We start from the raw sequence: 12,925 nt of genomic DNA on the forward strand, positions 1-12,925 counted from the left end.
ACTCAAATGGAGCTTGTGATAAATCGAAGTGTATTTATTAATAATGAGCAGGGGCAGCGTGCCCACGATGTGAAAATAGGTGTGCCAAATAAAAACGTGCTTCCCTCTGACATCGGAAAAGCTTAAGTAAATGGAGAGCAGGCTGATCTATTATGATTAAAAAGCGGGGGCTTAGAGCCAACACAGTGGTAATGAAAAAGCCCTTTTAGGGAAGCAAGGCCCATTCTGCCCATTCATATATTCCTCCACCCCCACCTCACAGGAAGAAGTAGGGAGGGGGAAGTTGGATGGGAGAGATGGAAAGGCAGCAGCCTTCCAGGATAGCAGAGCTGGAGTTATTACTGGGATGAGTTATGGTATTTAATCATGCTACATGATGTCCAACAGCGCAAGGTTCATAATTCTTGGCTCCAAACATGGCTTGGGACTGTCCATGAGCACCTGCAGCATGCAAATTGATCATGGCCTTACAAACCCTCTGTACCTGCCCTGGTCCTTTCCTGCCTGCAGCCCTGGCCCGCTCCCACTGAGCTGGCAATGGTCGCTTCCACGTTCCCAAACACAAATCTGTCCTTCCTGGTGAAAGCTGACTGCAGAGAGCCAGGATTGCCTACTACCAGCTTTGCTCTGCGGTGTGTGGTGGGTCTGAGGTGTTATTTATCTTGCAGGAGACTGCATCGGTCTGGTTTTTAAGCAGCTTTGGTTTTAATTAATGCTTTTGGAGAATTCCCTACAACAATGAAACAGGCTCTGCTGGAGTAAAACTTCAGCACCCATTCAATGTTTCAGTTTGTATGTGTGGACATTAATGTCTTGCTGTCTTAGGGTTTGGAAGAGATAAATTAACAAATAGCTTTAGTTGTCCCCATGTGCCTTTTTATTTTCCTCCAGCTTTGCTCTCCTGAAATGACACAGTAGTCAGCCTTTGTCTAAGACAAGATTCCCTCCCGCCTCCAGCCCTCAGGAAACGAGGCTGAGGAGCACCTTTCTAAGCCCCTCTCTGTAGAGCTTTGGGCATCAGAGTTATTTTGAGACATTTTGCTTATCAAATGGCTGCCAAAACACTTTGAGCAGACTTAAGGGCAACTCTATCAAACACACTGAGGTTTGGCCCACACACTTCCTTCCTCCTGCTGTTCCCCAGTCTCTGTTTTGGCTCTGTTACACTGGCTGGAATCCTCCAGTTCCAGTTTGGATTAGTCCTGCCTCAAACAGGGCAAACCCATCCACAGGATTGTTTTTGCCCAAAGACCTGGGCACACTCAGTGGGTAATGCAGAGGGATGGGGACATGTAATGTGGTCTCAAAAGGATTGGATTTTGGGTGAAAACAGCCTGTAATGTTGAATTGCATATGTAATGGTGGTTGCTGAAGGACATTTCACTGTGTGTAAGGACTCTGGACAATCAATATGGGCTGCTGGGATATTTAGCTGGGATATTTGGCTCATCCACCGGAGGTGTTTAATCCCCATGGCTGGTGTTGCATTAGTGCCTCTGGAAGTCCCTGGCAATGTGTAGTATGAGAGGATGTAGTGTGTTTGGCCTATGGATTTGGGGAGTTGGTTGCTTGGGTCTGGGCTGAGCTGGACATGACATCCCCAGGCTGGGAGCAGGGCCAGGAGCCCCTTTGCCTCTGGAACAGTAATGACTTTTTCCAAGGGAGAGGAATACTAGTTTGTATAGTAAAACTCGATCAGGGAACATGGTCAGGAGGAATTTCCAGAACTCAAGCAAAAACACCCAGAGAAAATCACTAGAAATCAAGCAGCTGAGCTGGTGGCAACTTTGGGAAAGAAGCTTTTGGCCAGTTTGCTAATACCCAGGTCTGCCGAGAGTGCCCCTGAAACCAATGCATCCATTTAGCAGAACAACTTGTCCTCCTCCTTGGGTCCTGCATGTGGCTCATTAGGGTAATTACTGATGAATTAAGGCAGCTTGGCTGAGCGCTGGGGCTGCGGGTGTGCGGGCTCCCCTGCTGGCAGGCAGCAGGTGTAAATGAACAAGATCTGTCAAAAAGGCTGATGACCCTCTTAATTCACAGCAGCAAACTGGGGACAGAGGTAGTGCAGCAAGTTTAATAATTGATATTTACTTGGAAAGGTTAATGGCAGCAGTGATGCTTCTAATTTGCTTGCCTGTGCAAGACCTTGTCAGGTCAAATTGTCTCAATTTGTTACTGTGTGTGTAGGTGTAGTTTTCCTTTAATGAAATTTGGAGAAAAGAAACAGGTGGTGTTTGGAGCTGACTGTAACTCAAGAAAAGCAGCAAAAGGATCCAGTCTGGTAACAGGTTGGGTGAGTCTGTGCTAACTTTAAACAGCTGGCAGTTTAGTCCTTTTGAATTAATTCTAGCAACCATTTGCACTTGGGAAGGTGAAAGGATTTGGAATGGCATAATTTACTTTTCCCTTAATTTGCAGTTGTCTAGGAGTTGTTCAGGTCAGAAGTGTAATAATTTTGACAGGCTTTGATGTGTTCCTAGGTGGGAGGGAGAAGGTTATGGATCAGAAATCAGAAAGCTGCAGAATTCAATGGACATTTCTGTACTGTATTAGGGAAATTGTAATTCTGCCCTGTAATGGTTAAGTGGTTCCTATTTCAGGGCGAAACAAAGCACCTGCTGTGTCTGGAAGGATTGAAATTGGCAGGTCAGATACTTTACATCCAAGAGTTTCAGAAGAGCTGGTGGATGACTGGAAACCAGTGGAGTTGGGTTTTGAGTAAGTGCAGAAAGACCCAGATGACAGAAAAAAGCTGGAGTGCCAGTGCTATGAAAGGCTGTAATTAATGGGGTATTACCATTTGTCTTATTGGCTTGGCATCAATCCTAGGCAAGATAATGGCATAGCTGAAGTAGTAATTGCTTAATAAAGACCTAAAAAAGAATAAAATAAGCGAATGACAATCATTTAATGTATTTAAGGAAAAAAATCTTACCAAATTTACTTAATTATATGTGGAATTTAAAATTTGATGGCTTATGGCCAATATTGATGTAGTATAGTTAGATTTCTCTTTTTGATGTTGTTGACCTAGTTATTAAGAAAACAGACAATATGGATTGAACATCATGAACTTCAAGTGAATTATTTCTTATCTTGATACACGGTGTGGATTGTTGGAAATGCTTCTAGCAGATCCCAGCAGGGATTACCTCTCATTGTGCTGTGCTTTTGAACATTTTTACATAGGAGCAAAGAGGAAATATTGATCTTGATAAAAGTTTTCAGGTGGCCAACATATTTGAAAGGTGGTGGACAAGGAGTGAGACAGAGCACTGCACTGAGAATGGTGGTTGTATGATGAGGTGGCCATGAAAAAAATTGATTTCTATCACTTAGATGTGTCTAAAAGTCTTATCCTGCAGAAGAAAGTGTATTGGTGAGGTGTAAGGTGTCAGAAAGGCATGCAGAGCAAGGACATTAATCAGAAATCTACTGAGCATGATATTTTCTTTCAACTTCTTTTCCTTTTACTTCTGGTACCCATGCCCATACAGGGCTGTACACTCTGGATGAGAACTGGAGCTCATTCTCCACACAGAGAACATTTCATTAAAATATTGACAGACTGTGGGGCACTTAGCTGGCAGCAGTGTCCAACATCCATGGAGTGCAGTGATCAGTGCTCCCAGCACTCAGATTGCTGTGCTCACATGGTGACAGCATGCCAAGTGTGCCCAGTGACACAGGGGCAGGGCTGCAAGGGTTACATCAGCACCAGGAGCAAACCCTGCTGGCTGCCAGCACCACCATGGAACAGGACAGCAAGAAACAAAGGGATTTTATTGCCATTAAATATACCAATTTGTACAAGCCGACATTTTAAATAGTGTAATTTAAATGGAACCAAACTGATATGAATAGAACCTATTAATAAATTAAACACTTCTTTCCACCCAATATTTCACGAGGGAATTAGCAGAATAATTTGTTAGTAAATGAGCCCAGGAATGAAGCTGTGAATGACATCTATCCTACCCCTCTCCTCCCCCTGTAACACTCTTTGCAGATGTAAGAGGAAGGTTGCTGTGATTTCAAACATTGGCTCTCTCACTTCTATCCAAACACAAGCACAACTTCAGGTGAAGGGAGTGGGATGACTTAGCAGTCAAAACACTAGCCTTGGCTGTAAGAATTAATTCTGACATACTGCAGATTCTGTGTAGTATCTCAAGCAAGTTGTTTCAGCAAGTGTCCCTCAGTGACCACCATGACCTCTCAGTGCAGTCCCTGGGGAGGCCCCAGGGCACATCTCTAGGTGGGTCAGGCAGCCCCAGCTGAGGAGTGCTGGGAGCAGAGTGAAGGGGGGTCCGTCTGTCTGTCCACTTCCCCCTCGTGTCAGGCCTGAGCACTTTGGCAGCACCTTGCCTGCTCCCAGGAGTGCCAAAAGCACCTTCCCTCCCACGCTGGTGGAAAGGAGTGTGGACACATGTGGTCAAGCACAACTGCAGAGAAGCCCCCTGCGTTCCATCCCTTCCACGGTGCCGTGGGCGTAGGAGTGAAACACTGACTAAACTGCTGTCGGCAACCTCGGGAACAGGTGGCAGAGCAGTGCTTGAAAATCTCCTTTTTCCCCCTCCTTCTTCTCCCTCTAGATGAAGGTCCCTACAAGCAGAAGTGGCAGAAATAGCGAGGAAGACAGCATCAGGGAGGCCACAAGCTCTCAGCGGAGCAGCTCAAGGGACCGTCTCAGTGATGTAAGTACCGTTCAGGAGAAAGCATCGCTTCATTGCAGCAATTCCCGCTGCTGACATGGCTTTTCATAAATCTTGCTGAACAAATGTTGGCATCCAGAGGTCACTGTGTAATAACTTTTTTTTATGTCATGATTGAGTGTTACGGCATAAGTGGTTGAGCTGCCTTGCAAACACTATAATCATGGTGCAAATAATATGATAAGTGAAAGATCAGAGATGGGAAAACAAAATGGAATTGTTATTCCTTGGGGAAAAATGGCTTGATGGTTTGTTTTGTTTTTTTTTTCAAAGAAGTTGTGTTAAATAGCTTTTTACAGCATCTTTGGGTTTAACTGCTGCACGTAATCACATAGTTTGGGTGCAAAGTTAGTTCATCTAATTTTATGCTTCCTGCCGCCAAGATATGAGAGGGTTTTGGGGGAAAGCTGTCTTTCTCTCAGGAAAGTCGATGGTACATTGAGTGAAATGTTATGATAAAACAAAAGCAAATGGTGCCTTAGTGTGTAAACACACAAATGGGCTTTTGAGTCACCAAGAAATCAATGGCAGTGCTGGGATAATTTTATACGAAGGCTTTTTGTGTTAGCAATTAGCATTTCGCCTTCATTAAAACATGATTTTTTACTAATTAGGACCTTTCCCGTTAGGAGAGATTTAAATGAAGAACAATAATCAAACGCTGGCACGAGCATGTCTGAAATATTAAATTTGCCATTTCAATGGCAAGCCACAGAAATCCCAGAGCGAGTGGTTTTCATGTTGAGTTCTATTAATGTAAAATATGCTTCATAACTAAAACCTGTCACAGAAAACGGCTCACACCAGCTAAATTCAATTGGACAGTTAATTTAGCTTTAAAATTGAAAACACTACCTCCGCTTCAGGATGCAAAAGGAAGAGGGGGGGAAAGCCTTTGATAAGTGTAATGTATTTGCTATTAAGGCTTTCAGAGCCCGTTCTACAGGAGGAAAAGGGAGAAAAAGGGGAAAAAAATGGCTCCCACAAATGTGTTTAAAAGCTGAAAGTATTTATTAAAAATGTCAGCAGAAAAGTGCTTTTGGCAGATTAAAGCGGGATTCAGCTTGACAGCTCTGACAGGGAAATGTGACGGGGGAAAATTCTCTCTACATGTTTGGAGTGTGAATGGGGTGCTGTAAACAGCCGACACAGTGGGAGGAAGAGAAAAATAACATGTCCTGTGATCTGCTTCCAGGATTGCGAGCCCACGCGCCGCCGTGGGGCCAGGCAGCCGGGGGGGCCCCGGCACAAATCCCCTTTGCTGTGGGACATCTTTGGCTGTGCTTTAGTCAGTAATGGTGGTGATTTTATGTACACGTACACCGATGGGATTCTCTGCTCCCCCTCCCCTCGACCTGATGGTGTGTGAGCAGGAGAGCCTGGGAGCTGCACTGTAGCTCTAGAGTGGGGCTGCAGGAAAGGAATAACATATTCCAGCTTAGCCATTAGCTTAGGTCAAAGCGTTAAGTGGTCTTGGAGACTTTTCTTGTTAAGCCGATGCACTTCCCGTATTTCTCCTCCTTTCCCTTTGCCCCCAAAGTTGCAGGCTGAGCCTGTAGGATTTGACTCCGAGTGCCTAATTCCTGCAAAATCTTCAAAGCCTGTTCAGCAGCCAGTGAAAGTCAGTGGGAAATAGGCACTCCGTTCTTTTTTTAGTCAGAGGAGACGTTTGGGCAGTGCCCGGAGGCCGGGGCACACTTCAGAGCTTTGCTGAAGCTGCTCTCGTGACCTGGTGACCCATCGCAAATGAGAATTTTTCAAATTAGTAATTAAACAGTTTGAAAAGTAAGGTTCATGAATCACAGAATGCTCTTCGTTCGTTATTTGATGAGTGCAATTTAGCTTTAATTACATATAACACTGCCTCACGTACTGGTACATGTTCTGTAGCCTATTTAGTGACTGTCTCAAAGTCTTAGGAAGTCCCACAGGTGCAATCAGAAGGTTTTCCCCATTTCTGTGTAAAGGGATGAGGAGGCAGACTGGTTCTCTCACTGTAGAGAGGGAGCAGGGAAAGGGAGAGGAGACAACAACACGCTACTGAGTGTTGATTCCTGCAGGATTTTTGTCCAGCCACACTTGGTCCCTGTTGGCTCTGGAGCTGTGTGTCCCAGCAGACAGTTTAAATAGCTGCTTACATTTCCTCAGGATCAGGAGCACAGGGCAGTCAGGATGTCCAGGGAAGGCAGGGATGGTGTTTCCTCAAGGCTGGTGGTTACAAACCGAGGCTCCAGCATCCAGCAGTTCCCTGCAGATGGATGCTCTGAAGCAGGAGGCACCTGGGCTGTTCCTTGGTGCATTTGGCCTTCAGGACTGCTCTCTGCTGCCTTTCCCTCCCGTGCCTTTCCCCACTAAGTGGGGTGAACAATGGAGTGAATGAGGCAGGAGGTGACAGATCTGGCTGCTGTAGGGTAGCACACAGCAGGTGTGGTGGGAAATGTGCCTATCAAAGTGTCAGCTGTAGCAGTGCCATCTCAGGAGGACTAGATCCTCCCTCCAGCTTCACTGATCCCCATTTCAGAGGTGCTGTTCTGAGCAGCTTAGCCCCTCTGTGCCATTTGTTTCTTGAGGTGACTTGTTCAGTGAGATGCCAGCAAGTTGTTCTTTATTTACATTAATGCATGTCATTAGTCTCTAATGGACCGTGAAGTCAAGAGGTGGCCTGGTCTGTCGTGAAATAATTGCACTCTAAAGAAAACTGAGGCAAATGATTGATTATATTGTGCATGCACACAGACACAAACAGCCATTGGTTCATCCACTACGAAACCCAGAGCATTTTGCTCCTTCCTTGCCACAAGTGAAAATTCTGTGGGGAGAGAATGATACAATTTCATGGTGAGACAGTAATTGTCTGGCTTGCATAGTAAGTCTTTCCAGACATTACACCAAGTGCCATTTATTATGGGTCATTGAGGGAAAAAAATGCTTATTATGATCTAGTGAAATCATTTCTGGCTGCAGAGATGGTTTGATTTGTTGAGGCTGGGCTCTTCTTTGGGATGATGAAACTTCAGAGTAGAAAAAAAGTGAAGTTTTAGGTTTTGTGGTGCAGAGAGGAGATGGGAATCTGCCACTTGTTTATGTTCCCGGTGTTGATGTAAAATTCCCTTAAAAACTACTACAGAGCTGACATCCTTGTTACACATGTACTCTCAGGTCTTCTACAACCAAAACAGAGTCAACAGCCTTTCTCCAAAATGGGATTTTCCTCTGCTGCTTTTCAGTGTGAGGTAATTGGAAGTTGCCAGAGAATTAAGAGCCAGATAAGCCATATTGCTATTTTGTTGTGTTGACCCAAGTAAAAGTGGAAAGCTTGGGCATTTTGTTTTGGTTTTCCCCATGTTCCATAATTGTCCTAATCTTTTCTGATGTCCTGAACAGTCCAAAAATCCACACAGAGCCTTGTATAATGGCTTGAAAAAAGGGTTTTTATCTTTTTCTTGACCCATCAGCTTAAGAACTGCCTGCTTTTTAATGGATTTTCTCCCTCACTAAATTGAATGGATCGTCCCTCATTATCATTTAAATAGAAGCCTCACTCCCTGTGAACATGGAAAATTTGAATGTGGTAGTAGAGCTGTGATAATTTGAAATATTCGGAAGGTGGGGGCAAGGAGGGGGAACAGGCAGCAGAGTGCAGAATTGCTGAATGTAATTGTCATGGATTCTCAATTTTGTTGCCACAAGATGGGAAAATAGACTAATAATTGTCTTCCAACCCTAGTAGAATAGTTGCCCTAGTTAGCTGAAGCTAACACTCTAATTGTCATGGGGGCACAGAGATGAATGAGGATGTATGCAGGGCACAGCCAGGGCTAAATTGAGTGATATACTAAGGCAAAGAGCAAATTGGCAATTATTGGCCCAGCTGAAAAGGTTGGCAGGTGTGCTGCTTTCTCAGGAGCCCTTAGGGAGAAATTGGAAATATAAAATATCGACCATAAATACTTGCTGATTAGGAAATATGTTGCAAGAGGTGCTGGCCACTTAAGAGTCAAAACTCCTTTTCAAGGGATTGGCTTCAGCTGTGCATAAAACCAGCAAGCACTGCTACTAAGTTGTTGAGAGCCTTTTCCTCTCATCCCCCAGGCTATCTTTTCTAATTTTTCATCATCCTATCCTCATATGTTTGTTTGTTTTTCTTTAAACATAATAAACAAAAAGCAGTCTTTTAGGAAATGCAAAGATTTTCCTCTCTCTAAATGTTCTTTGATAAGTGTTTAGCATATTGTATAGGCTAGATATAAAATTCTCTCTCTGGTAGACGAATACAAAATAACTTCTGTGATTTCTAATTCAGGCAGTTCACTGTGATCTGCTTTTCTTTGTGTGCCATCACAGGCACTGTCTCCCCCTTCCCTCCCACTTCCCGTACCACGCTTCCCCTCCTGGGCACAGGGATTAGAGCAGCAGCAGGGTACAAAGCTGGAGGTCCCTCCTGTGTGCCTCAGGCTGAAGTACCTTGCCAGAAGCACAACCAGATGAGCCTCTGCAGTGAGAATTGGACCAGAGTCACACCACATTTCCACGTTTATCCACACTGTAAACTTTGGGGCATGTGGGATGCCTGGTCTTGGCTCCGGCAGGGTGGCAGTGGCACCTCAGAGCCATCGTTAGGGGTGTCACAGAGCACATTGAAGGAGTGTTTGGAAGGCCTGGGCTAGTAACATGTGGGCTGCAAACTCTTTTTGGCATGTGCTGTCCATTGTTCCCCATGTGTGACGCACTGGGATCTGATCTGCAGTTTGAAGAGTGTAGTAAGACCATCCTAGTCAAAAAGTGTAGCAACAGGATAGTTTTAAGACCCCTTCCACAAACCATGACTCTTGGGAAACTGGTTTGAATATACATGGAAAGATCATGAAACCTTGTAAATCCCATTCTTCTGGAGGCAAAAATTCCCATCCCTTCAGCATGCTGTCTGCTTTTCTCTGCATCCCACAAAACCCCAAATGCTTGCGTGGAAACGGCTTCAGCAGAAATTTAAGTTCTAATGATTGGCACGAAGTTTCAGTGAGGGATACTCAGGAAGAAAGAAAGTCTGGAGAAGTTTTGTGAAGGTGGCAGAGGTGATGGTCTGAGCAGGAGCAGCACTCCTGTAGGTTCTGTGCATTTCTGTGAAGTCTTTTCCTGTTGTTCCTGGCTGACTGCACTCTGTTCATTCCTGGTCAGTGGGCATCTTTCCTTCTGCAGTCTGCAGCCATCAGCTGTAGGAATAACAGTGTCTTGTGTGGAAGCTGTTCTGTAGCTGATCAAGCCAGTTACAGATGTTCAGCCCTTGTGTAGTTTGATATCTTACCAGACTGGTTTTGCAGTGTTTCTAAGCATAACACTCTCTGTTTATCCAACAGAATAAAGTCAGGGAATTCAAGAAGGAGCACATTCAAGCATTGCACGACATGCAGCTCGTTCATCACGTGTTGTGGTTATCTTGTCAGGTCTGGGTTCTAATCTCAGTGAACATCAGATGCACTGGTGACCTTTGCCATGTCAATTGAACTCATTGTATCAGCAGACAGGAGTGTGGCTATGGAAATTGATTGCATTAAGAGTCTCTGTGTTAAGGTCTGGCATATCTCCTGCCCTTGGCTCTTTTTGCCCTCCTCTCCACTTACCCTTCTCATTCCAAGATATTTGAGTTTTATAAGGGATTTGTTTGGGAAGTAAATATGAGACTTCCCCAGTATTCTAAGCTGAACCCATATTCTGTTGTTGAATGCTCTTTAAATGACCAAGGGGAGGGTAAACACATACAATTCCTGGTTCCTCTGCCCTCTCTGACTGTGGAATTGGGAAACAGTGGAAGATGGGTGCAGCTGAGGTGAGTGTCATCCTGAACAAATGCTGTAAAACAGAATTCAAAATCAGATCTCTCTGTACATACTATTGATTACCTCTGCTGAGTGCTAACCAAGCAAATCAGGCTTTTGCAGCACTGGTATGATAAGTCTGGGCCTGTGATTTGGCAAGGCAAGATTTGGCACTAAGTTGGAGCTGGGAATTCTGCCTCAGTTCCCTCCTCTGCTGGGGGCTCCTCAGGTGCCACTGGGCACATTTGAGTCTTTCCCTGCCTCAGTTTCTACACTAACACAAGGATGGCATTAACAGTAGTGGTTGGAGGCTGGTTTTGGGGACTGTCTGTGCCACCTGGGAATAGCTGTTGGCTGAAAACAGCCATTTCAACAGCTGATTTGGAGGTACTTGATGCACTCTTGGTTTCAGCCAATGGCACATGTCATAAAAGCAGCAATGAACTCTTGACTTTTCTTGAATATGTTAATTTGTGTCCTTTAGTCAAAGAGGATGGAAGGGAGCACTACAAATGACCTAGTTTTGTGGTTGTGCTGCCATCACCTGCTTTTAACTAATCCCCTTTTAGTTAGGTTTTATATCAAGGACACAAAAGATCCAACTTGAAACCTGCCTGACCTATTGAGAGTGGGGAATTGGCTTGAGGTGCCCTTTTACCTTGATTATTACTGGATTTTAAAGCCCTTCCTGCTGTCTTTCGAGTTCAATAAGTAACCCAATAGCTTTATGAAACTGAACAGAGGGTGTCTTAATTTCTTTTGCATCATGAGAGTAGTGGAAGGCCATGCTTTTATTTATATAAGGGAAATAACTTTTTCTGTGAATTTAATAGACAATCTTGGAAAACCTGCTGCACGTTATTGGTGAGATTTTCTCATTATTTTCTTTTCTAAATTGCAGTTGCCATTTTTATCACAAAGAAAGAAAGAAATCTTTTAAATACAGTTGCAGATAGCAGTGTAACTCAAGCTCTCAAGGACATCAGTGGGGGGGTAGTAGAGTCTTTCAGCAGTAAGATTTTGCATTTGCTTCCAGAAAGGTGTATTTTTTTATATCCAGTGTAATTAACATGAGAGCTATCCCAGGGCAGAAATAATTCACTCTGTGACATAACTGAAATGTCTTGTCTGTGCTGTCTGGTTTTGTTTTTAACCTTGGGCTTAAAAGGAACCAAAACTCTTTCGTTGTAAAAGAGCACATCATCTGCAAAATATTATAAGCCATTTATCTTTATGCACAAATGCCACCTAGCAGTGCAGCTCCACTTCTGCATCATTAAATGCACAGACCATCCTCATTTTGCCCCTAACTAATAACAGTCTCCCCTAGGAACGCTGGGTATTCCAAACAGCCCTGGAAGAGGCAAAAGCTGGTGCTCAGCAGGCAGAGAGGCTGCTGCCCTCCCTGAGGCTCTGCTCAGGGTTGCTGTGCAGCTGGAGCCAGAGGTCTGGGATTCAGTGTCTAGCTGCAGGGAGCTGCCTGGGTGGGGTCACAGTCCTGCCTTTGAACTGTGTGTTTGTCAGCCCCTTTCCTGCCTGCCGTGGTTTTCTCCAGGCAGCGTTTGAGGGGCTGAGCTGAGCCTTGTGGGTGTCTGTGTTGCAGCTGGTTTGGGTTGCAGTCTCAGGTGAGCCAGAGGTGCCAGGCAGGTGCTGTGCTGGTGGGAGCAGCACACCAGGAATGTGGCTGGCTGGGTACCACGGGCACCATTGTCCCCTGCTGCTTGAGGCCCTTCTGACAAGGAGAAAATTGACCAAACCAGCAAATAGCCTCTTTGGAGAGTGAGCATTGTCTGACAGCCCTCCATGTAAGTGCTCCTGTCCTTGTAGGTAAGAGCCTTGGTAAGTTGTTCCAGCTGAAGGCTTGCCCCAGTAATTACTCCTGCCAGACAAGCACTCATTCACTGTGAAAGGAAGTTTCTTCAGCATTGGGTAGATGCCAAGTTAAACTTCCACTAAGATTTCTTATATTTGCAGCCACAATTGATTACTTTTCTCATTATTTGATCTTGATATAGAGACATATGGACTGAGCCGTGTTTGTATTAACCCCCAAAGATTTTTTCCTTTAGGACCATCCATCACAGTTGCATGCAAACTGTTCTGCTCTGGCACTCGTAGCTGATATTAGCTGGATTGTTTTTAGAATTGCTACATGTGACAATTGGTATGGATTTGCCTAAAGAGCTGCAGTGTTCCCAGCTAACCAAAAAAGCAATAGTGGTTTGTTAGATGTGCAGAAAAATGCATGCAAACAGCCCTGGAGAGTGTGGGGCATGGTTGTGCATAAACCTAAGTGTTGGAAAAGATTTTACGAGTTGACTCCAAAGTATTCACCAGTTACTAATTTTATATATGCAAGAAAAATTATGAGGGAGGGGGAAAACCCCACCCTTT

General features: G+C 44.6%; 1 protein-coding gene across 19 annotated transcripts in view; it reads left to right on the top strand.

Annotated features, from left to right (window-relative positions):
• Positions 1 to 12,925, top strand: part of FBRSL1 (fibrosin like 1) — a 369,285-nt gene that overhangs the window by 81,091 nt on the left and 275,269 nt on the right. For 17 of the 19 annotated variants that reach the window (XM_041410159.1, XM_041410148.1, XM_041410156.1 and 14 more), the window contains exon 2: positions 4,599 to 4,700. The exons of the other annotated variants lie outside the window; for them this stretch is intronic. In XM_041410159.1, the coding sequence (XP_041266093.1) occupies positions 4,599 to 4,700 (102 nt within the window). The remainder of the gene's footprint in view (positions 1 to 4,598; positions 4,701 to 12,925) is intronic. 19 annotated transcript variants of the gene reach the window in all.

This window comes from Onychostruthus taczanowskii, unplaced genomic scaffold (assembly GCF_017590055.1).
Source record: "Onychostruthus taczanowskii isolate IOZ18803 unplaced genomic scaffold, ASM1759005v1 scaffold32, whole genome shotgun sequence".
Taxonomy (NCBI): Eukaryota; Metazoa; Chordata; class Aves; order Passeriformes; family Passeridae; genus Onychostruthus; species Onychostruthus taczanowskii.